The sequence below is a fragment of the Camelus ferus genome, chromosome 7, assembly GCF_009834535.1.
Source record: "Camelus ferus isolate YT-003-E chromosome 7, BCGSAC_Cfer_1.0, whole genome shotgun sequence".
Lineage (NCBI taxonomy): Eukaryota > Metazoa > Chordata > Mammalia > Artiodactyla > Camelidae > Camelus > Camelus ferus.
The window spans coordinates 6176143-6200812 of NC_045702.1; the positions used below are offsets into that span (position 1 = coordinate 6176143).

Genomic DNA, 24670 nt, shown 5'->3' on the forward strand with positions numbered 1-24670 from the left:
GGGCTCCATTCCGGAAACCCCACCCGACCCCCGCCTCCACATTTGAGAGCAATCCCTGAAAGCTGAGGATGGGGGAAGGACATCACAAAACAGCTGGGCTAGCGTCAGTGAGAACAGGAAAATCAGGCACCCGGAACAGACCTCCCGTCACAGCTTGGGTAAAGTGCTGCCCCTACCTGGGGGAAATTCCACTTTCATACACAAAGAAGAACGCATCCGGGACGACCCCCTTACTGCACGTTCAGCCCAGGCTGAGGAAGAGGAAGCAAAGTGCTCGTTAAGACCCCGGCGGTCAGACCCGAAGCCCAGCAAAGTACGGAGCACGTGGTGCGCTGGGTCCTCTTAAGGAGAGTCCCAGTTAGAGGAAATTCTGAAAAGAAATACGTCTCCATGGCCACAGGGGGGCCCCACTCAAAGGCTCCTTCCATCTGCCGGCTCCGGTTCGCCTCTTAAGGAGTTTTCTGATTTATTTAATTTTCTCTCCTTGTTTTAAAAATACTATTCTTGTTATTACAAAATATTATAAACTATTAATGTTCTTATTACAAAATTTTTAAAAATTGAGTTAGAAAAGGTATAAAAATGGCTTGTGGTCTCAGAAAACTTAGACTATATGCTTCCAAACCTTCCAATGGTTTTATATATATATAAATCTATTCTGGACAGTCTTCTAAAATATCATGAACATCTTCCCACACCACGCTCTTCACCAAAATAATTTTTAAGTGATGGCATTGTGTTCCGTTGTTCACCCCATCAAAAATATTTATAGGTAATCCACACGTTATACAGAGTTCTAAGCGGCCGCCTACCGGAATTTAGTGAACTATATTCCTTTTTTTTTCCTCTCATTTCAAATCAAAAGTAGACATGTACAACTGTCCAAGTAAACACACAAGAAGCCCAAATGGCCCTGCAGGACCTAAAGCAGCAGAGACGACGTGGCGGGCGCCCTTGGCGAGAAGGCGCGGGTCTCCTGGGGTTCGCAGGGGAAGCGGCCGCTGTCGCCGGGGTCCCTGGGGGCGGCCCGGCTGGTCTCGGAGCGGGAAGATTATTTTTGGTCACCGAGTCCCTCGGGGCTCAGGGGACCAAAGCCCCAGGCTCTCGGGGCCGGCGGCAGGTCGGGCGCTGAGTCCAGGCTGTGACTCAGCGCGGGCCCGGCCGTGGTCGGTGGGTCTGGGGATCGGGGGATCGGGGGATCGGCGGGTCAGGAGCCCGGTAGGTCGGCGAGTCGGCGGTTCGGGGGCTTGCTGGGCCGGTGGGTCGGGAGGCCGGCGGCCGCGGGGCGGGGCGGAGCGGGGGCGGGCGCCGCGCCTGCCGTTCGCCTCTCCGGGCTGCAGGTGGGGCTGTGCGGCCGCGCTGCCTCCAGGAAGCCTCACGGGCCTGCGCCGGCTCCCAGGATGCAGTGTGGACCGGCCGGGCGCTGACGGCGGCGGCGCGTCTGCGGGCGGAGCGGCGCGGGCCGGCCAGCGAGGAGCGCGGCGACGCGGGCGGGGAAGGCAGGGCCGGGCGGGCGCCGCCTGCGGAGAGGCCGGGGGCCGGCGTGCGTGGGGCCGCGCGCGGCAGCGGCGGCGGCGGCGGCGGCGGCGGCGGCGGCGACTTCCTCCGGGCCGGGCCGGACAGCGCAGGGCCATGGCCGAGGCGGCCGCGGCTCCGGTAAGGGCGGCCCGCGCGCACGGACGCGCGGACTCGGGGCCGGGGCGGCCCGGGCCCAGCACACGGCGCCGCAGGCCCTGGGGAGGGGCTCCGGGGAACGGGCCGGGCCGCCAGGCCTGGGGCTCCGGCGAGCGGGACGCGGGGTCCGCTGGGGCCTACGGCGCCCGCCGGCCGGGCCCCTCGTTCCGGGCTGAGCCTGAGCAGGGCGGAACCGGCCGTCCCCACACCAGAGGCCGCCCCACGCCGAGTTCCTGCTGCCCTCCGGGGCTTCCTGCCCCCGCCCCATCCGCTGGCCCCCTCATCTCGGCGTCCCCCGCCCCGCGTCCCCTTTCTCTGCCCCCCGCTCAGCCCTGCGTTCCCTACCCCCCAGCTCCCCCCAGCGGCCTGGTGGCACCTGGGAGGTGTCCGGAGCGGCTTCGGTTCCGCAGGCACCGAGTACCCTTTGAGTGCCCAGCTCGCTGGGGTCGGGGCGGAAGACAGCTGCTCCCATTTGTAGAGGCAGGCGTGGCAGCAGCCCGGTTAGGCATGATTTTGTCCTCACAACAAACCTGGAGGGGCTAGGTCATGGAAAAGAAAACCCGGAGGCCTAGAGAAGTTAACTTGTCCTGAATCGCACAGCTAGAAAGTGTGTGGAAAGACAGGGTCTGTGTTCAGGGACACGTTGCACGTTGGGGGAAGCAGAAAGGTACACTGGTCATGGTAAAGCAAAACAGAAAGAGGTGAGTGCACCTTCCTGGCCCGGGCTGCTGAGATTTGAGCTGGGCTTTTAGGGAAGGCTAGGATTTCATCAGGCTGAGCTGGACCGGTGGGGCTTTTCACGTAGGGAGGAGGCTTGAGCACAGAGACAAGCAGTGCAGGGAAGTTTAAGGAATGGAAAGGAGGACGTTTGCCTAGAAAAGATGGTTTTGGTAGGGAGGCAGTGGGAGAGGAGGCTGCAGGGAGAGTTGGAAGGGGTTTGAATGCCTGGACTTCATCACAGGGGCCGGGAGCCATTGAAGGATTTGGAGTTCTCTTACCATCCCCTGCTCTCAAGCAGAGTTTCCGCTTCCCTGGCAGGAGATTGAGGACAGCCCCAACTTGTCCACCCACCGTTCAAAAAGGAGCTGAGCTTGAGCAGAAACAGCCACTACCTCCCATCAAATAGTGTGATGACCTTTCATGAGGCTCCCTAGCTCCACCGAAATGTGAGAAGACGGTGTGAGCCTTACTGTTTATAAGATCAGAGTTTACGCACATGTCCTCTTCCTGCAACACAGAGACTGTCATAATGGCAGTCAGATGCTCTGGCAGGCTGAGTAGGATTTCAGTGGCTGGGGAGCTGGGTCATAAAGTGGAAAGACACTTCTGAAGCAAAGGTTTAGAGGCTGGGGACGTATGCAGGGATGGATCAAGAGGAGGAATGAGGGGAAGGGAAGGAGCGTGGCCTGGCACCCAAGGGCAGGGCTGAGCCAGCACAAGGTGCCAGCCCAGTGCAGTGCCTGCAGCCTCAGGGCAGAACCATCTACCTCTGAGTAACAGTACCACCCACATCCAGTTGTTTCTCTGCCAGTCCAGCTCCTCCCCATCCTCTGAGACCTATCTCAAGCCCTTCCTTCTTCAGGTCAGAGGTCATCTGGTCCAGCTGCCTTCCAAACATTTAGCCACAGAATCCCTGACGCTCCATCCTTAAGCGATTTTCCCCCCACTGCTCAAACCCTCCTGTCTCTGTTTTCTGAGGTGTCCACCCATGTTCTCAGTAACCTCTAAGTGAATCCACACTGGTTCCTACTAGTCACTTCTTTATTTTGCAAATAGTCACCAAACATTTGTTCAGGAATAATTTTCTGAATGCCATAAGGTACCACTGATCCTCAGGCACTGCCAGAAGAAGGGACAAATACAGGACTCCTTCTCTGACCCACCTTCAGATGAGGGGGAAGGTGTCCAGCCCCACCCAAAGCAAAATGTGCCCTTGCCTCAGTGTCCCCAACTGCTGGCCATCCAAGCCACTGTGTGAACTTTCCAGTTTCAGTGAAGTCCCTAGGGGAATCTCCAGGTCTTTATGGTGGTTGCCGCATGTTTAAAAGTCTGTCCTTAATGCCATATGTCTTCCTCACCAGTCTGTAAGCTGTGTCACTGATCCCGGGGCAGCTACAAAATGTCTGAGACCATAATTCTCCCTTTGGGAGGGGTGGGAACAGTAAAGAGAAAAAGTCAGTCTCACAAGGGCAGGGGGCGCATGTGGTATTAAAAAGTCTAACTCTTGGCTGGGAGAGATTTGTAGTTACGGTGATTTTTAGTTTTGAGGGGATGACTGGGGAGGGGAGAACATCAGATGGTCCTGGTGGGGGAGACGAATTAGTCATTAGCTTTTTACATTTATTAAAGAGACACGAGATGCTTTTTTAAAAAAGCAATTGAGCAACACTCATGTTTGTGTCGTTTCAGTGAACCAGCTGTTTTTTTTGCTAGGTCATCATCAGTAGACAGATCCTGTGCGATTATGATGGGAGGTGCTGGCTGGGCTCTAGTAAATCTGCAGTTTACTATTTCTCCACTCAAACACCCCAGCAGTTCTAAGTGACTGTTATTTAGCAAAATTGCACTGAGCACCTACCCTGGGCCACTGACTGCTGTGAAAAGATGCAGGACTGCCTTCAGAGAGCTCGTAGAAGCAGAGGCGGGAGGTTACTGTACAGGGCGGTGAGTGCCGTGACTGGAGTCTGCACGATGATTGCACGTGATTGGGAAGGCGCCTGCCTAGATGCAGGCGGTGTCTAAGATGCCCAGAGGAGCTGGTAGCCAGGCTGAGATCTCGCACGTGGCCCAGGACGTCCCCGCTTCCCACTTGTGTGCTCCCCGCTCCCAGCCCAGACCCCCGATGCCTAGGGGAGACGGGCTCAAGGAACACGGTGGGTGAAATGACTGACGCTGGTCTTCTCTCTGTTTCTGAAAGATTTCTCCATGGACAATGGCAGCTACAATTCAGGCCATGGAGAGGAAGATCGAATCGCAGGCTGCCCGCTTGCTTTCCCTAGAAGGTCGAACCGGGATGGCCGAGAAGAAGCTGGCCGACTGCGAGAAGACGGCCGTGGAGTTCGGGAACCAGCTGGAGGGCAAGTGGGCCGTGCTGGGCACCCTGCTGCAGGAGTACGGGCTGCTGCAGAGGCGGCTGGAGAACATGGAGAACCTGCTGCGGAACAGGAACTTCTGGATCCTGCGGCTGCCCCCGGGCAGCAAGGGGGAGGCCCCCAAGGTAACCCCGGGGCACCTGGGGTGGGACAGCCTGAGGTCGCCACTGTGAGTGCATGAGCGTGCGTGACCCTGTGGTTCCAGGTGCCCATGACCTTTGATGACATGGCCATGTATTTCTCTGAGCAGGAGTGGGGGAAGCTGGATGAGTGGCAGAAGGAGCTGTACAAGCATGTGATGCGGGGCAACTATGAGACGCTGGTCTCCCTGGGTAAGGCCTGAGGCTCGTTGCTCAGTTAAATGTGATTTGGGGAGCCCTCGACCTCTCTCTTCATGCTGGTGGTTTTTATCGCAAGGATCTGTAAATCACTGGGAACCTTGACATCACACAGTTATCTCCTCCTCTCACTGAAGATGAGCCCTGGGTGACTGAGTCAGAAGCTGCCTTCTGCATGGTGAAGTTCATGGGTCACCAGACCGAGAGGCGTGGTAGCCCCTCTTCTAACCAGGCTCGGAGCACAGACGGTCTGTTCTCCCGCTGAGAAATGGAGCAGAGAAGGCTCCCGCCCTCTCAGATCCAGTGTATGACCGACCCACATCTAGGAAAGCCTTTTTCTTACAGCCTTCTCTTACGGAGACCTGAGGCCTTGATCATGTCACTCCTCTGGGTCAGTGGTGATTACGGGCAGACCATGCTTCTCACAGCTGGTGCTGTCTTCACACCTCACGGCTTCCCCAGAGCCTGGGGCTGCTGCTGCCCTCCTCATGTGATACCCCCAAGAAGGCCTGGACTGTTTCTTCCTGGGCTTATTGCCTTTGGGGATGGGATCTGTGTGACCCCAAGTCTGAAGGCAGTAAGGTGTGCCTAGTGAAGTGGGGAGCAGGTGCAGGAGTGATATATTTCACTTTGCAGAAATGCCCTGCTTCTTACTGTGAAGACCCTTTTCCAGAGTTTCTCCAACTCAGGACTGACATTTTGGGCAAGAGGAGAGTCTGTTTGGGGACTGTCCTGTGCCTTGTAGGATGTTCCACAGCATCCCTAGCCTCTTCCCGGCAGATGCCATTAGCACCTCTCCCCTGGCCCCGAGTCTTGACAACCAAACATGTCTCCAGACTTTGACCAATGTCCCCTGGGAGACAAAATTGCCCATGGTTGAGAACCACTGTCCTATACCAATCAAGAAATGTAGTTTCTAGGCCATCGGGGTTCCCCAGGCTCTGAATGGAACATGGCATGAGCTGACCTTGCTGTCTCTCCTCAGATTACGCCATCTCCAAGCCCGAGGTCCTCTCCCAGATTGAACAGGGGAAGGAGCCGTGCAGCTGGCGTCGCCCTGGCCCGAAGGTTCCAGATGTTCCAGTGGACCCGAGTCCAGGTGAGGGGTTGGGAGAAGGGCAGGGAGCCGGCAGGAGATCAGATAGAAACAGAAAAGTAAAGGGCCAGGAAGGGCATGACCTTCTTTCCAGGGAGAGCCAAGGAAAAATGTCAGGGTTTAAATCTTAAGTTTTTTAATAGTTGAATCATGACCTATGGCCTGTTCAGCTAACACTCCAGGAACACTTTCCAGCGTAGAAACAGGCAGCAAACCTAGTCTTTTAGGAAAGAGACAGTGCCAGTGGCACAGAATTAGGGGAAGAGAGAGAAAGACACGGACAGGAAGGTAGAAGGTAATAAAGACAAAATTTAATTCATTCAGAGCTTTGCAAAAAGTCAGCCTGCCTCCACCCGAAAACCAAATATCATTTACATCCATTAGTAGTCACAGAACATTAACGCATTGGTTAGCCACGTTTCAATATGATTAGAACCACAGATTTATTTAAGGTGAATCTGGATACCTGATACCACAGTCTCAGATTTTCTTGGGCCACTCAGCACCTTTGAAAGTTAAGGAAAGGACAGGTGGACATGTGAGAAAAGCCAGATGACTGACGTGAAGACCTTGCTGGGTTGGGGTCAGCAAGTGTCTGTCACTTAACCAGGGAGACCCCGCCTCTGTGGACTCAGCCTTCTTCCTCCCAAGACCCCTTTGTCTGCGCCACCTGCCTTGGGTTCCCCTTTCATCTGAACACCTACATTTCTGAAAAGTCTTACGTGTTTATTTGTGATTCACAGAATGTGTCTTCAGTGTTTGCTGTTTCCTTGCATTTAGACCTCTCCCTTTACGCAGGGCAGGCCACGCGCAGAACCAACCGTACTGTCAGTGTTCAGGAAAGCATTTACCAATTCAGTTCAGCAGACCTATTCCGAGCATCTCCTAGGTGCCAAGGACAGTGCTGGAAACTAGAGGGCAGAAACTGACCAGGAGCAGACTGCTGCTGGGAGGAAAAGACGGTTATGACACGTGGGGCTGCCAGCGTCTCTTATCTTGGGTGGGAGGTTCCCAGTGGGGTTTTTTTATTGTATTTATTTCATCTGTTTGGAGGCCTCCCTGGCTTCCCCCCCACAGTTAATAGAATAAGTAGGAGTGTGGAAATGTGCTGGCTTCTGGTGAGACCCTCGCCAAGGCCTCCCCTCCGACACTCACAGCTCCCCTCTCCACCCTGAGGGCCACCAGCAGGAATCGCGGGTGGCCTCCCTCCTCGCCTGCCCCGGACCCCTGGCTGTCTTCACCTGCTCTGGGCTTGGTGCAGCCCCTGTCAGACCTCCTTGCCCACTTCTCTTCAACCCTTAAATCTTCCCACTGTGCTCTGTGGAACTCAGTTCTCGGCAAGACCGCCAAATCCTCAGCCTCTTCCCTGAGGTTCCCGGCCGTTCCTGCTCAGTGGGGACCTGGTTCTCCCCGGGCACTGTGTGCCCGGGTTCCTCCCCTTTCCTGCCCTCTTACCCTTCCCTGGAGGGCACTTGTGTCCTTGCGTCTCATTATTGCCTTCCCTGGTTTTCCTCCCACTTCAACGGCCACCTTTCTTTTGCTATTTCCTGCCACTTTTTCTGAACTCAGACCTCCCCCTCCTCCTCCTGCGCCCGCACTCCATCATCCCGGTGGGTGGTCTCTTGCCAGGACTTTTCCCCTGAATTCTGCACAGCCACTGCCCTGTCTGTCTCCACAGCTGACGGACGTCCTGTATGGATCACGAGCCTCCCCGAGCTCCTCATCTTCCCATCAGAACCTGCTCCTCCCGCCCACCTTCCTGCTGCAGGGGGACGCCTCCATCCTGCAGCTACAGGCCCCAAACCCAGAAGCCATCTCTGACCCTCTCTCACACCCCCTTCCACCCCATCGGGAAACCCTCCCAGCACTCCCTTCCAGACTCTCCTGCTCACTGCTCCTCTCTGTCCCCCAGGCCCATTGTTTCCCCTTAGATTACTGCAGGCACCTCCTTGCAGGTCACATGTCGCCTGGGTCCTGCCCTAATCCTCCAGCGTCTGTTCTCCACCCAGCAGACAGTGACCCCTTTGCTCACTCTCATAGGTCCTGCATTCTTTGTTCTGCCTCCGAGCATGTGCACTTGGCAGTGCCCTCTGCCAGGAATGCTCTTCAGGTCTTTCCTGGGCTCAATCCATTACCTCCTTCAGGTCTCTGCTTAAATATGACTTTCCCTGATCACTCTGTTTAAAATGCCAGCCCCTCCCCCTTTCCTGCTTTAGTTTGTTCCATATCAGATATCATCACCTATTATGTATATTTCATAGTTTAGATTATTGTAGATTTTATATTTATAGATTTTATATAGACATAGATATTACATATATAGAAATGTTATAAATTTTATATTTATAGATTATGTTTCATATTTATAGATTTGTGTGTGTGTGGTCACTACCCCCACCTCCATTAAGATGTAAATTTCAAGAGGACAAGAACTTCAGTTTCCTTCATATAATCATTCTGGGCTCCTAGAATACTGCTTAGCAGAGAGTAGGAATTTAATAAATATTTGTTGAATGTATGCTCTGTTTCATAATTTAAATTGTGTGTATGTGTGTATGAAATAATGTATTTCTGATACAATTTAAATTCCTTTTAGCTCTCCTAGTCTCATTTTTCCCCAGGATAACCAGTTGTCCTGAAGTTGATGTTTGTCCTTTCTGTCCATCCACATTTTAAAACTTCTATTATGTACATACGTAGCCATAAACAAGATAGACTATGGTTCTGTGTGTTTTGAAAAATCTCATAAATGTCATTATATTTATGACTCAGTATTCTGTAATTCATATTTATCGCTGTTGATGCTTATAAATCAAATTCGTTCATTTTAACAGATGCTCAATATTCCAGAAGTAACTGTATTACAATTTAGTATCCATTCCTCCGTTGAGTTGCACTTAAACTGTTTCTAACTTTTCATGCACAAGTGGTACTAGAGTGAGCATTCCTAAACACGTCTCTTTGGGTATGTGCGCTGATGTCTCTCTAGGGAACAGACCTGGGGGTGGAATCCCAGCGTGGAGGGCGTGCCTGTCTGCACCTCTGTCATTGCCAGGTCCCCCTCCCCGTGGGGACGCTGGCTTACATACTCCCCAGCAGTAAGGAAGTACCTGCTTTCTTACATCCTTGCCCCTTTTCAGAATGAGACGTTTGCCAGTCTGATGGAAGGGAAACGGTATCTTGTTTTAACTTGCACTTCCCCGACTGTTAGTGAGGCGGAGCATCGCCCTCATATGTTTGTTTGGTTTATTCTCCATTGAATTATCTTTCTGTTTTCCTACTGTTGTTTTTCATTTTCGTACTGGTTCTGGACTTTATGTAGTTCTGGATACTAACCTTTTGTCTGGTATTTGCATTACAGTATCTTCTCCCAGTCTGTGGCAGTTCTTGTAACTTTGTGGTTCTTGGATAGAAGTTTTAATTTTTGGTAGAGTCATACATACCAGTCTTTTCCTTTATGATCTGTGTTTTTTCTATCTCAGAATATCCTTTCCTGCCTCACTCCAATTTTGCTTTTCACATTTAAGTCTTCAGTCCAAGTAGAATTAATATTTGTGTAGGTTGCATGGGAGAATTTTAAAAAAAGAATCCCCACAAGGCCATCTGATTTTCTAGCAAAGTTTCGTGGATATTCTTCCTTTTCTCCAATGATTTGTAATGCCAGTTGGGTCATGAACTGGGTTTCCAGACACGTATGTGCCGTTCCTGGGCTCTTTACTCATTTCTTTGGTCTCTTTGTCTATCTCTGCACCAACACTGACTGTGCTAGTTTCATAATAAGCCTTGATACCTAGTAGACTAAGCTTTCCCTACATGCCCTTCTAAACTGATCTTGGCTATTCTTGGACCTTTGTTCTTCTGTGTGAATTTCGGAATCTGTATGTCAGGTTCTCAGAAATCCTGTTGGAATTTTGATTGGAATTGCGTTTCCTTTATAATTTCATTTCTAGAGAATTACCCTCATCGTAATATTGAGCCCCTCTGTCCACGGGAAGACTTGTTTATTGAAGCCTTCTGTGTGTGCCTGAAAAAGGCTTTAGAATTTTCTGTGATCATTGTTGTTTCTATTGTGAATGGGATTTTTAAATTAATTACACGTTTTAAATAGTTGTTGCAGGTGGGCAGTTATGCTGTTGACTTTGTTTAGTAAAACTCTCTTATTACTTCTATCGACTTGTCAACTTAGATTCTCTTGGGTTTTTTTATATAGACATTGTACCCTCCACAGATACCACACAAGTTGCCTCTTCTTTTCATATTTTTGTAAACTTATTTTTCTTGTTTAGCATTGGAGCTTGGACATGGTTCGATAGAAGCCGTGATAGGTACCAGTAGCTGGCCTCCTTGTCTGTGGGATGCTTCCAGAGTTTCAGCATTTAGGATGATTTTTGCCATAGACTTTTGAAGATAGCATTAGTTTAAAGACGTTTCCTTCCACTTTTGGCTACAGTTTTTAATCGTGAACAAATGTTATACTGTATCAAATGTTGTTTTTTCTTTTTTAATATTGTTTTATTTCTTTAGTACATTGTCACTGTATATTATACCTAACATAAACAAAAAAAAATGCAGAAGAAAATACATAACATAAACAAAATACATAAAGTTTAGAGAATGATAGTAAACACCCATTTCCCAACTCCCAGCATAAGAAATAGACCAGAACCTTGGAAGACCCCACTGTCCTTCCCAGGTCCCCTACCCCTCCCTTCCTCTCACAGAAACACATAAAATTCAGGTAGATGAGATCAGTCCCTTGCATTTCTTTACATTTTTATTACCTATGTATATATATGCCTAAAATTGTTTATTTTAACCTGTTTTTAAACTTTTTATGAATGAGATCATACTATATACATTCTTCTTTAACTTACTTTTTTCCCTTGACTTTGTTTTTGAGAGTCACCCATGTCAATGTAGTGTACTGTAATTCATTCATTTTGATGATTTTCACCGCTTCAAGAGTTTGTTTTATGAATATAACACAATGCATTTATTCCTTCTACAATAGATGTGTGTTTGTGTTGTCTTTAACTTTTTTGCTTTCAGGAACAATGCTGTTGTGGCAATCCTTATGCATGTGTAGAAGTTTCTCTAGGTATAGACCCAGGAGCAGGGCTGCTGGGTCATAGGAAAGTGCATGTTTGAATTTTCCAGGTAACATCTAAATGTTCTCTAAAGTGGTGGTACCAGCCAGCGCCCACCAGCAGTGCCAGGGTTCCTGCTGCACCCCGTCCTCACCAGCCCTGGAAATGCCCTACGTTTTAACTTCTGCACATTTGGTTGAAATGAAATGGTTTAAAATTTGTAGTTCAAAATGTGCATCCTCCTAATTAATGAGATTTAACACTTTATCCTGTTATGGGCCTCTTGTCTTTCCTCTTCTGTGAAACGCCTATTTATGTCTTTTGTCCATTTTCCTTTTGTTTTCCCTGTAGGTATTGATTTGTGAGAGTTCTTTACTATTCTGAATATTAATGTTTTTGTTGGAAAAATATTGCTGATATCTTCTCTGTTTATGTTATGTTTTAAAGAGCAGACGCTTTTAATTTTAACATACTTGGACTTCCTAAATTTTACCTTTATGGTGTCTTACACAATTAAGTTTTCCACTACCTCAAGGTCATAATTCACCATCTCATGTTTTCTTCTAAAAGTGTTGCCTTTCACATTCAAGTTCCTAATCCACCTGGAAAGGATTTTTGTGGCAGTAGGGGTTGGGACCCTGGTACTTCATCACTGGCACTCTGGGTCTTCTTGTCCTTTGCTCTTCAGGTAAACTCCCCCATTGCCTTATCAAGTTTCATGAAAAGTCCTCATGGGGTTGTGGTTGGAATTGCCATTATTCTGCTGGTCATTTTGAAGAGAATTGACCCATTATTAAGGATGTTACTTGTGAATATTGTTAAGTCCTTCCTTTTAGCTCACCTGTAATGTCTCAGTGAAGTTTTATAACTTTCTCAAGAAAAGGTCTTGTACTTTTTTTGTTGGCTATACCTGGGCTCTTTGCATTTTTAAAAAATTGCTATTATCAGTTGTGCCTCTTTTTAAGGCACATTTTCTTTCACGCAGCTGGGCACTCCCCAAGGGTCCCACCAAGGACACATCGGAGAGTCTGGGAGCAAGGGTTGGACAATCACAGTGCTTGCCCAACCTTCTTCCCTTGGGCAGCTGCCTGCCCCCCGGGGACAGGCGGCCTCTGCTGCTCTGCTTGGGAGAGCATCCTCCCCCGGGGTCCGGTGGGTGACTCCCTGATCTAGGGTCAGTGCTGTGGACCCCTCTTGCCCACAGGTATCCTCATTTATCAGTAATAAAAAGAGTTTACCCTCACCAGCCTTCCTCTTTTGTTTTATTTCTGTTTGTTAATATATACGACAGGGAAGAAAAATGGTAATTGATGGGTTGCCTTAAAACCCTAAGAGTAAACAAAAATGCAATTGTCTCTTATTTATTGATATTTCTACCTAGGAACCTTGCCAAAATTCCCATTAATGCTAATAACTTTTCTAATAAGTATCTGATGATTCTCAGGTTTTCTGAAAAGATAATTGTATCCCTTATAAGTAATAAGAATTTTTTGTTTCTTTTTATATCTTGGTGGTTTATTTTTCTCTTGTTTTATTGTGCTGCCTGAGAACTCCTAGAAAATCCTTAAATAGAAGTGATGACAACAGGTATCCATTGGTTCACAATGTGAAAGAGGATGCTTTTTTTAACTTTTCACATTGAGTCTAATATTTGTTAAAAGTTTCGTTTATCAGGTTAAAAAAAAGTTTCCTGTGTATCTGGTTGACTAGATGTTTCTAACAGGAATAGCTGTTGAATTTCTATGGAATGCTCTTTTGGTGTCTATTGAGATGATTATATGATTTTTCGTCTTTAACCTGCCAATGTGGTAAAGTAGCTTGTTATCTAATGTTGAACCAACCTTGCAATATTGGAAAAAGCTAACTTAGTCATATTCCATTATTTACATTGCTGGATTTAGCAATCTCTTCTTTTTGTTTAGGACTTTGGAATCTTTGTTCATAAGTGAGACTAACCTATAATTTTCCTTTCTCGTCTGGCTTTGATAATAAAGTAATAAGTTATGATGTATTTGCTCAGAGTTTGTGTAGCATTGGAATTATCTTTTCCTTGAATGTTCTTCTTTGTGGGGGAGATTTTTGTCTACTAATTTGAGTTCTTTAATAGTTATAGGACTATTCAACTTTTCTATTTTTCCTTTAGTCAGTTTTGGCAAGTTCTAGTTTTTCTAAGGAATTTTTCCATTCCCCCAGAGGTTTCAGGTTTCTTGGATAGCATTCATGATATTCTGTGTTTTTAATCTGTGTTTATAATTAAGTTCCTTTTCATTCTTCATGTTGATTATTGGTGCTCTCTCCTTTTATCTTGATAATCTGGCTAGAGATGTATCGGCCAATACCCTTTCCAAAGAACCAACTTTGGATTCTCTGTATTCCATCTTTGTTTCTTCTTTTATTAATTTACACTCTCATGGTATTTCCTTTCTTTTTACTTTTTAAATGTTTTGTTGGTGGTATTATTTCTAACATTTTGCATTGACTTCTTGACCCATTAATTTTCAACCTGTTTCCTCATTTTTAATATAAACATATGAAGCTATAAAATTTCCTTTAAGTACCATGCAGACGCAGCTCACACATTTTGATAAATAATATTTTCACTAGCACTGGGTTCCAAATAGCTTCTCGTTTTCATTGTGATCTGTCCTTAGAGCCTTGGATCATTTAGAAAGCAAATATGTACGTATATATACATACACATGTGTGTGTTGTAAGTTTTAGTACCTGTTCCTGATTTCTAACTTAATGGTGTTATAGTTAGAGAACAGGTGTGTGAAATACTAATCTTTTAAAATTTACTGAAGTTTGTTTTATGTCTTAGAAAGTGTTCTTTTTTTTCCTTAATGTTTTGTATGGCTTGAAAAGCTTGTGTTTTCCTTGTCTTTAGACTCTACTTATGTCCATTTTTTTGTTAATAGTTTGTTAATAGTATTGTTCAGATTTCCTGTCTTCTTTGGTTGGCTTGATTTATCTGTTATGGAGAGTGGTGTGCCAGATCCCCCACTGAAAAGGCGGGTTTGCTCATTCTCCTGGAGTACTGTCAGTTTTGCTTTATGATTTTGAAGCTATATTATTAGATTAAAAACAGAACTATTTTATCTTTCCGGTCAGTTTACCATTGCACAGTTATTCTTTTTTATTTCCATGACGATTTTTCTTTTTAAAGTCTATTTCATCTGATACGATATCACCACATCTTTTTTAAAAAGTCTGTTTATTTGCCTTGGCATATCTTACTCTCTCACATTGCTTTTGCATCCTTCTGACTTAGGTGTGTCTCTTGAAAATAGAATATAGCTAGGTTTCTTGTTTGTTTTCAGTCCAATCATCTTTAACTGTGAAATGTCCAGAACCGTAGGCACCAGCCCCATGTGAGAACTAAACACTTAAAAAGTGCTGTAAAGATGATATGCATATATGTTTAAATGAATACTTCGAGTAGATTGAGTTAAATAAAACATATTGTCACAATTATTTCACCTGTTTCTTTTTACTTTTTTAATGTAGCTACTATAAAACCTACAGTTAGGTATGTGACCCTCCTCGACCTCGGGACGGCGCTGGTCTAGATCACTGGCATTGACCGTGGTCACTAGTGTGTTTGGCTTCTAAGCCACCATCTTACATTGTGCTGTGAGACCTTACCCTGCCTTTTCTGTATTTCTTTTTTTCCCACTCCTCCCTTGAGAATTATTCATTTAGATTTTTTCCCTCCTCAAACTATTATTATTTTTAATTAGTTTGGAAGTTCTATGTTCTATTTCTTTTCTTTTAGAGGTAATCTTAGACATTTTTATCTTCTGAAGTACACCCTTTAGCAGTTGGTTCCCCCCCCACCCCCGCAGGTCTGTTGGTAATAAACTCTCAGTTTGCATGTGTCTGTATATGAGTTCATATGTGTCTGAAAATGTCTTTGCTCCAGTCCTACATGTGAAGGATACAATTCTCGTTTTTTGGCTGGGTTCTCTTAGCCCTTTGAAGATGACTTGCTGCTATTGAGAAGTCAGTTATCAGTCTAGCCATTATCCCTTGTGGGTATCCTGCCTTTTCTCTCTGCCTTCTCTGTCTTTGGTGCTCTGCACTTTTACTACCGTATGTCTAGGTGTGGATTTCTTTTTCTTTATCCTGCTTTAATCATTGATATTTTTCAACAATTTGCAAAATCTTGCAATGCTGTCTTATTGAATTTTGCCTCCCCCCAACCATCTCTACTCTTTTATTCCACAACTGTTCATGTCAGCCTCTGGAACTTCGAACATCTCTTCACATCTTCAGCTCTGTCCCTTTGCTGAGCTCTGAATCATTCTTTTGCTCTGTCTTCTAGTTGGTTCACCTTTCTCTACCCAGTTGCTTCCATTTCTGTTGTTTAACCTATAGGTTGGGTTTTTTCAGTCTCAATTATTTTGCAATTCTAAAATAATTTTTATTTTTATTCTTTTTCAAAATCCCTCTCTCTAGTCAGCTTTGATAGTTTCTTATTTATCATACTCTGGCTCCCTCTTTTTATTTCTATAAGTATGTTAAGGTTTATATTTGTGTATGAGAATTCCAATAGCCAGGCTTACGGCCCACTGCAGTTTATGATTTCTACTGCCTGGCTGAGGTGGCTGGTTCTCTTGTTGAAGTGGTAGTTTGTAACTGTGAGTTCATTAACGCCTGAGAGCTGTTTAAAATGCCATCCTGAGAATCTGTGTCTGCCTCTCCTGGTCACCAGGGGCTCCACAGTCTTGGCCTGGAGGTTTCTGGGCCACGCTGTGTGTGAGACCTGGCACCAGACACCCTTGAGCACCCACCTGGGGTGTGTCGTCTCCCAGGAGAGACTGTTCTTCCCCTCAGCCAAGACCCACGGCCAGAACAGGCAGTCTCCTTCCACAGGGCAGGTTTTCACTTTTGCGTGAAGTTGAGAGCACTGGGAACGTTGCCCTTTGGTCCCAGGTTGAGGTGGGGGGGAGGGCCTCAAGCCCAACCCACCACCCTGCCTGAGCCCCAGACTTCTCACACCCTTCCCCCCAAGGTGTGCACAGTCCATTACAGCCCAGCAGTAGGGGAGCAGGAGATGCCCCACAATCTACCATGGTTGATTGAGGTTTTCTTGGAGGTTCTGACCTCCATTTGTTTTCCTTACTGTATGTCTAGGCCATCCATGCTCTAAGAATGTTGCATTTTTAGCATGACTGGGACATTATGCTGCACACCCGAAATTGACACGTTACAACTGACTGTACTTCAGTATTTTAAATGTTGTATTTTTAGACATTATCCAGTATTTTTAGACATTCTATACTGAGAGGGGTTTGCTGTACATCTAGCCAGCCGTATGCAAGAAACAGAAGAGTTAAAAGCTGCTTCCGTGTCCACCGAGATGATTGGTATTGTCTTCTCCATTAATCTGTGTATAAGTTATGTGACTGTACTTTCCAGGGGTAGCTTATCCTTGGGTTCTCAGGATCAACCCAGTCTTTTCATAATGTATTGTCTCTGTCTTTTTTGAAAACATATTACTGGATTTGATTTGTAATTCTCTCACTTAGCATCTTTGCATATCTGTTCATAAATGATTATAAATTTTCATATACTGTTCTCTAGGATGTGCAGTCAGAATTATACTAGCCTCACAGCTTGACAGCTGTTTTCCGTCAGTGTTTTGAAGATACCATCTTCTGACCTCGTGCTTGCTGATAAGAGATCTGCTTTCAGTCCACATGTCATTCTTTTCTCTTTAGTACCTTTTAAGGTTTTCTCTGTGTCTTTGCTGTTATTCATTTCACATGACAATTGTCTAGGTTTATTTTCTCCTTTATTTCCTAGTTAGGAATTGATGTATTCCTTTAAACCTCGGGCTCACAGTGCCTTCAGTTTTGGAAAATTCTCAGCCGTTGTTTCTTTACCTGTTGCCACTTGTCCAGTTCTCATTCCCTCCTACTGAGATTTCTCCTAACGTGTGTTGGAACTTTTTGTTTAATCCTCCATGTCTCAACTTCTCTTTCACATTTTCATTTCTTTATCTCTCAGTGTCGTACTCTGGACTATTTCCCCAGATACATCTTCTAAGTCACTAATTTTCTCTGCAGCTGTTTCTTCTGTTGTTAAGCCATCTATTGAGTTTTTCATTTCCCTGACTGCTTTTGTCATTTCTAGAATGTTGATTTAGTTCTTTTTCAAACCTGCCTTTTTAAAAACAATTTCCTGTTCTTGCTTTCAAGATTTTGTTCCTTCCTTTATTTCTTTGACATTTTAAGCATACTTATGCTGCTGTATCCTGCAGCCTGTATTTTTTTCTGTAGTTTATGGGAGTGAGTTCTGCCGTGGCTCTCAGGCCATTTGGCTCCTCTTCTGATTTCTTTAGTAGGAGCCCCTTGTGGCCTGTGTTGTGGAGGTGCCCTCTGGGGGCAGGTTTGCATTTGCCTCTGTTTGGGGGTCTCCTGGGTTGCAATGGCTCTCAGTTTTCTTGTGAATTTCTCAACTTAGGGTCTCTGCACGATGTAGGTAGTATGGAGTTGGTGTGGGCACAGGATTCTAATTTCTTATGGGTGGCTTTCCCACCCATGATCCTGGGCAAGAGGCAGCTTCCTTATAGCTCCCTCAGATGGATGGGGTTTTCCTAGTCCCCATCTCCCCTATGGGACAGAGCTTCACAGCTCCTGATGCAGGCGGCTCAGCTCTGCTCCCGCCTCACTTGGACATCAAAGCCCAGTCCCTGAGGCCTGCTTCCTGTTCCAACAACTCCCTGGGCCACTTGGCTCCTGCTTGAACTCTTGATTTGACTTTATGTTTTCTCTTTGATGCTTACATCTGGAATCTTTCTTTTGTGCTCATGTAAATACATATGTAGGGGTGAGGTTTTGGGGATAAGGGGTAGATTTTATCTAGCATTTCTGTGTTTAAAGTGAGAGCAGGACCTCCCCAGGGCAGCTCAGTCTTGCCCATGGACCAGAGATCCAGCCCTGAGAATGCAAAGGTGTGTTCCTCACTCTTCCCACCTGACCCATGTGCTCATACCATGTGACCTCATGCTTTGCTCAGAAGGCTCCACAGTCCCTTTGAGTTCTTGCCCTCCCTTCCCAACTGGTTCTTTTGCTGTTTGACCTTTGCAAGGCCCCCTTTGCCTTTCCTTGGCTGGGTGTGTGTTCGCCCCAGGGCCCCTGATGCTGTCACTCATGCACTCTCTTTTTCTTAGGCTCAGGGCCCCCAGTTCCAGCCCCTGACCTCTTAATGCAGATCAAGCAGGAGGGCGAGCTCCAGCTCCAGGAGCAGCAGGCCCTGGGCGTGGAGGCCTGGGCAGCCGGGCAGCCAGACATCGGGGAGGAGCCATGGGGCCTCAGCCAGCTGGACTCCGGAGCAGGAGATGTCTCTACTGATGCTGCCTCTGGTGAGTGGCTGAGGCTGGAGTAGACAGCGGGCACCAGATGCAGGGACTGAGGGCGGGGCCTGGGAGGAGGAGTTCCTGGAGGCATCGTGGAGTTCTGGAACATCTGGCTTGACCAGTTTAGAAGTTTTCCAACCTTACAGCAGAGGCAGCCCCAAGTGACATCTTGCAGGCCCCTCTGGGTTCCAGTGATGCTCTCGTCCTGGTATTTCTCGGCTTCACCCATGCCGGCCACACTCCAGTTCTTGCCCCAGCACCGGGCATTTAAATCACCAGCTGCCTCGTATTAAAAAGGAGCTTATGAGTCAGCAATGTCTGAGCTTCCTGGTACCTCGAAGAAGAGGCAGAAGAGAACTGGTTCAGGAGAGGTGGGGTCTTAAAGCTCCTGCAGAAAAGTCCCTGGCGTCGGGGTGGGCCTGCTTCACCTCTCCCATGGGGTGCCACCCCCTTCTTTCCCTAACCCCCCAGCTCTGTTCTCTCTTCACTGCAGGCATCCACTCCAACTTTTCAACCACTATCCCACCCACCTCCTGGCAGGCAGATCTCCCTCCCCACCACCCCTCTTCCGCGTGCTCAGACGGGACACTGAAGCTCAGCACAGCCGCCTCCACGGAAGGTACGGGGTGGCAGAGGGAGGGAAGGAAAGGCTGCCGTCTGTCATGGGGGCTGCCTCAGCCCCGGCCCCTGGGCATCCAGCGGGCAGGCATTTAGGTGCTGGTGATGTGAGATCTCTGTCCAGTCTGGGCTTATCTCCCTCTAGACTCTTAGGCTTGAACAGCCTTTCCTGAGCATGTCCATGTTTCCCACTGTCCTTCCTTGGGTTAACCAGTCAATCCTGATAAGCTGATCCCTTGAGAGGATGTACTTCTTGCCCAGACTCAGCAATCCTGTCTCTTCTCCTGCCTGGAAAAACCCCAACCCAACCAGAACCGCTTCTTAGATATCAGCACTATCAAAGACAGGTGTCCAAGGCCAGAACTGGGCAGAGTGGCCACATTTCTGTCTGAGTTTTCTATTTACTTCTGTTTTGAAAGTTATCTATTACTTTAAATAATAATTTCTGTCATATTTTAGCACCCCAAAATTGTGCTAAAAGCCTAGATCCCTGATATAAAACTTCAGGATGTGAAATTCAAGTACATTTGGGTAAAATCAAACACATCTTTACTTTTTCACTAATATTTCTGTCATTAGCTAGCTGGCTACATTTATTGAATGCTTGCTGCATGCAAAATAGCATGCTGAGTGCTTTCACACTTGTTATCTGGTTTAATCTTCGTACAACCCTGTGAAACAGGGCATTCACACAGGAGCTTGCCTGAAGTCACAGCTGCTCTGTGGGGAGCCATGGTCCAATCTCAGATTCACCTGAACCCAGCTCTGTGTTTTTGCCCCTCGGGTGCATGGCCACCAGTGGTCAGAGCTCCTTCCTTGGGGTAACTTCATGATTAGCCTTAACAGCCAAGGTGAGCAGATGCAATGGTTGCTTACCAGGTGGTGAAGGTTCTGGAACACGGTGTCTTCACCCACAGCTTGAGGCAGCTGCGTGACCACTTGGGGATCTCTGCTGAGCTGGATCCCGAGGCTTAGAGACTAGGGCTCAGGGTGGCGGTTGTGGTGCCGAGCAGCCACTGAGTAGCCAGGATGAAAGAGTCAGGTCTTCCCTTTCTAAGTGGAGAAAGGGACAGAATGATACCTGGTCTTTCTGTCTTTCTCAGCAGATGTAAAAATAGTGATAAAAACAGAAGTCCAGGAAGAGGAGGTGGTAGCCACACCAGTGCATCCTACTGACCTAGAAGCCCACGGGACCCTGTTTGGACCTGGCCAAGCCACGAGGTTCTTCCCTAGTCCTGTCCAGGAGGGAGCCTGGGAGAGCCAAGGCAGCTCCTTCCCCAGCCAGGACCCTGTGCTGGGGCTGAGAGAGCCCGCCCGGCCCGAGCGCGACCTGGGCGAGCCCAGCCCTGCGGTGGCCCAAGATGAGAATCCCCCGGGGGACTGGCTCTTTGGGGGCGTCCGGTGGGGCTGGAATTTCAGGTGTAAACCCCCCGTGAGCCTGAACCCGAGAACCGGGCCCGAGGGTCTGCCCTACTCGTCCTCCGACAGCGCAGAGGCCGTGCTGGACCCCGGTCAGGCTCCGAGACCCTTCAGCGACCCCTGTAAATACCCGGGCCGGACCAAAGGCTTCGGCCACAAGCCGGGCCTGAAGAAGCACCCGGCGGCCCCGCCGGGGGGGCGGCCGTTCACCTGCGCCTCGTGCGGGAAGAGCTTCCAGCTGCAGGTCAGCCTGAGCGCGCACCAGCGCAGCTGCGGGCTGCCCGACGGGGCGCCGGGGGCGGCTGGCGGCGGCGGCGGCGGGGGCGGCAGCAGCGGCGGCAGCGCGCGGGACGGCAGCGGCCTGCGGTGCGGCGAGTGCGGCCGCTGCTTCACGCGGCCCGCGCACCTCATCCGGCACCGCATGCTGCACACGGGCGAGCGGCCCTTCCCCTGCACCGAGTGCGAGAAGCGCTTCACCGAGCGCTCCAAGCTCATCGACCACTACCGAACCCACACGGGCGTGCGGCCCTTCACCTGCACTGTGTGCGGCAAGAGCTTCATCCGCAAGGACCACCTCCGCAAGCACCAGCGCAACCACGCGGCCGGGGCCAAGCCGCCCCGGGGCCAGCCCCTGCCGCCGCTGCCGGCCGGCCCCCCGGACCCCTTCAAGGCTCCCGCCTCCAAAGGACCCTTGGCCTCCACAGACCTCGTGACCGACTGGACTTGTGGCCTGAGTGTTCTGGGACCCACCGACGGCGGGGACCTGTGAGCCCCGCGGTCAGGGCCTGCCCGGCCCCTTGACCCCTGCAGCCCCCCGTGTAAAAAGCCCCTTTTCCAGACGCCAGGGTGGTGGTAAAAGGTTAGAGGCAGGAACGGAGACAAGGGGAGAGCCAGACCTCCAAGTCGCTGAACTGATCACTGGAAAAAGAGAAACTATCAGACAATACAGCTTCCACCTCTAAACCAAGTAGAAGTCTCTGTTTGTGAAACTGAACAGCATAGGATTTTAAGTAATTTAATTACGAGACTTTTTTTTTTTTTTTAATTCTTGAAGAAAAAGCTGGAAAATAGTAGTAGCACCAGTTCAAACTTTATAGTGTACTTTTGGTTTCTGGAGTGTGTGTGTGTGTGTGTGTGTGTGTGTGTGTGCGTGTGCGCGCGTGTATGTTGTGGGCTGTGTCCTTACCAGGTCTGTCAGGGAGTGTGCTACGACGTTGGCCAGCTGGGGACACAGGTTTGGAGGGACCTGGGCCTCCCTGGCCCCACTGACCCCTAGGGATGGGCTGGTCTGAGCACACAGTCCCCAGGAAGTTGAGACCTGGCTCTGCCCAGGGCCAGGCTGGGGAGGGAAGCCAGCTGGGCGCTATGGATGCCCGGCCTCACCTCGGCAGGGAGAAGGACCCAAGCGGGAGCAGCCCATCCATTCAGCTTGCCTCTTATCTGAAAAGGCTCTCTGGAAGTGCTGGCCCTGCTACGAGCCATCTGCCTCCCCCATCGCCCTGTTACGTTACTCCTGGGCCTCATAAAGGACAGTTGTCTGAAAACACTGTCAGGGCCGCGGAGGTGAGGCAGGGGCAGTGGAAGCCTCCACGTCATCCCAGCAGAGCTGGGAGCAGAGCCCGGCCTGCCCGCCCCCACGGGGGCTACTTTCCTGCTCCAGCGAGATGCCTGTTTTCTTTAATCTTTGTATGGTGTCTTCTCAGTGTCCAAATACTTTTGCACCGAATGTTGTTTGATCGTTACTGTTACCTAGTGAAGCACGCAGGACAAGTGTTCTTTCTCGTTAGAGATGAGGATGTAAGTTACTCAGAGGGGACATGTCGCAGCCTCACACCACGTGTACACGGCGAGCACTGACAGTTGGAAAGAGCCTCAGGTCAGGCACGGCTCATCCTCCTGGAACATCAGTTTAGGGAGGAAAGCTTTTCGTTCTGCCCTCTTAAAAGATTTGCCCCGCATCTGCATGGGCAAAGTCGCCAGGCCTCAAGCTTCAGCTAATAAGCCTTGGCCTCCTTGGTATGTGGGCTCCGTCCCCCAGAAGGGGCGGGGGCCACGGGGCTGGGTCAGGGATAGGGCCGGCTTGTTGCTGGTCTGACATCTTAAAGGTGGAATCAGAAATGGGTCCAGGTTTCTTGATTCCACCACGATGCTGTCCCTGCCACACAGGTACCCATTCCCATTCTGGTTCCTTGTCCCGCAGGGAACTTGTTTTCCCTGAGGCGGTGAAGACCACGGTTTCTGTTCATTCAGCTCCCTTGTGCGTACTTTTATTAGGCAATAGAATAGTTAAGGAAATTGTTTCTATGTACTGTATATTTTGTACCTGTTTACACTTCTAATATTGATATAACTGATATTTTGAAAAACAAATGAAGAGGAAACATCCTGTTAAAATAAAACCTAACCAGCACAGAGGCGGTTTGGTGGGTTCCGTTCTTAGACCTGCATCTTTGGTGCTGATGCCTGTGAGCACATCCCTGAGGGAGCTGTGTGGTCAGCTTTCTCAGCGCCCTCCTGCACAAGGTCGCCTCGGACCCAGGGAGGCGCCTCTTCCTGAGAGCTGGGATGGTACAATCCAGAGGTTTGACTCTGTGGAGATAAAACAGATACTTCGAGGGAAAATAAAAACACATCCAGTCACTTTGCTTCAGAATATAGTCATGGTTTATGTCACTTAGTTTTATATAAAATACCATGCACGCAAAGATAGGAAGGCCTGGGAGAAAAATTGCAGAATATCAAAGGAAAACAGATACTGGATGTTTTCTCTTCGCATCTTTTCTTGGCTGGGCAGAGGCCAAGAAAGAAGGACCCGGGATGCCTGCAGTCGCTGTAATCCTGACCTCAGAGTGAAGTCCGTCTGATGGTGTTTGAACCAGGCCACCTGACACCTTTATTCCCAGCAACCAGAGTTAACAAATGTTAACATTCTATCTCGTGTTTTGTTTTCTGTCTTTTCTGTAGTGATCATTGCCTTTTTAAGAAAATGAAAATGTAAAATAAAAATCCACTCGAATTTGCCACGGAGGCCGTGGGAGTGGGACATGGAGAAGGAAGGGGCTGGATCTCATCCAGGCCCGTTGTGAGATGACGGGGAATAGGCCATGGCATCTCATCCCTTCTCAGCGACCCTGACCTCTCTCCTGTTCTTCTTGTCCACCTCCCCCACCAGACACGTCTATAGTGCTTGGAAGTCACCCAGGACACTTCTGGTGTCTGCTCAACTCGTGACACCTCCTCTGGCCACCACACCCTCCCCATTCCTCATGTGCATTGTCACAGTCCCCTCGCCCACACACTACATGCATGTCATGCCAGAACCCTCTACCGTGGCTCGCACATGGATGCCTCCTAAGGTCTGGCTCGGGTGCAGTCTCCAGGACAGAGGGCCTCGGGAGGGACGGGTTCAGGCAGCGGGGTGGGGGAGGTTGAGTTCAGTTTCAGACGTCCAGAAGTGGGTGCCCACTCAGGGAGAGCAGACCAGCACCATGGAACGGGGGCCCCACCACTGCCCCCAAACTTCCTGGGCACCCTTGCTCTGCCACTGCTGTCAAGAATCCCACGTAGGCCAAAGCGCAGTGGCCCTTTTCAGTATTAGTTTCCTATTGCTGCTGTAACAAGTTACCACAAGCTTCATAAGTTACACCAACCAGATTTACCTTACAGTTCCAGAGATCAGAAGTCCAAAATGAGTCTTAGGGAGCTAAAATCAAGGTTTCATCAGGGCTACGGTCCTCCTGGAGACTCCAGAGGAGAATCCGTTTCCTTACCTTGTCCAACTTCTAGAGGCTACCTGCATTCTTTGGCTCGTGGCCCCTTCATCTTCAAAGGGAATTACTCCAACCTCTGCTTCTATCATCATGTCTTTTTTTGACTTTAACACTCTTGTCTCCCTCTCATAAAGACTTGCAGTTTCATTGGGCCCACCCAGCTAACCAGGAATAATCTCTGTATCCAAAGGTCCTAATTTAATCACATCTGCC

The 24670-nt window shown here is 48.7% G+C and overlaps 1 protein-coding gene across 5 annotated transcripts; it reads left to right on the forward strand.

Annotated features, from left to right (window-relative positions):
• The first annotated feature begins 1139 nt into the window (after nucleotides 1-1139).
• ZNF746 (zinc finger protein 746) lies at nucleotides 1140-23710 on the forward strand. Of its 5 annotated transcripts, none has more exons than XM_032483237.1 (7): nucleotides 1140-1656; nucleotides 4592-4891; nucleotides 4972-5098; nucleotides 6090-6203; nucleotides 18465-18656; nucleotides 19144-19269; nucleotides 20372-23710. In XM_032483237.1, the coding sequence occupies exons 1-7, from the start codon at nucleotides 1633-1635 to the stop codon at nucleotides 21454-21456; spliced, it is 1968 nt and encodes a 655-aa protein (XP_032339128.1). In that variant the 5' UTR covers nucleotides 1140-1632; the 3' UTR covers nucleotides 21457-23710. The 5 variants fall into 5 exon arrangements, with proteins under 5 accessions (XP_032339128.1, XP_032339125.1, XP_032339129.1 ...); XM_032483234.1 differs by having other exon boundaries at nucleotides 1141-1656; nucleotides 20375-23710; XM_032483236.1 differs by having other exon boundaries at nucleotides 1145-1656; nucleotides 5017-5098; nucleotides 20375-23710.
• Nucleotides 23711-24670: the final 960 nt, after the last annotated feature.

What these genes read in the sequence shown, in the direction of transcription:
- ZNF746 (XM_032483237.1), top strand. Translation starts at nt 1,633, where the DNA reads ATGGCCGAGGCGGCCGCGGCTCCG. An exon ending in TGAGACGCTGGTCTCCCTGG is followed by an intron (nt 5,099 to 6,089) that starts GTAAGGCCTGAG and finishes GTCTCTCCTCAG; the next exon opens with ATTACGCCATCTCCAAGCCC. An exon ending in CTCTACTGATGCTGCCTCTG is followed by an intron (nt 18,657 to 19,143) that starts GTGAGTGGCTGA and finishes TCTTCACTGCAG; the next exon opens with GCATCCACTCCAACTTTTCA.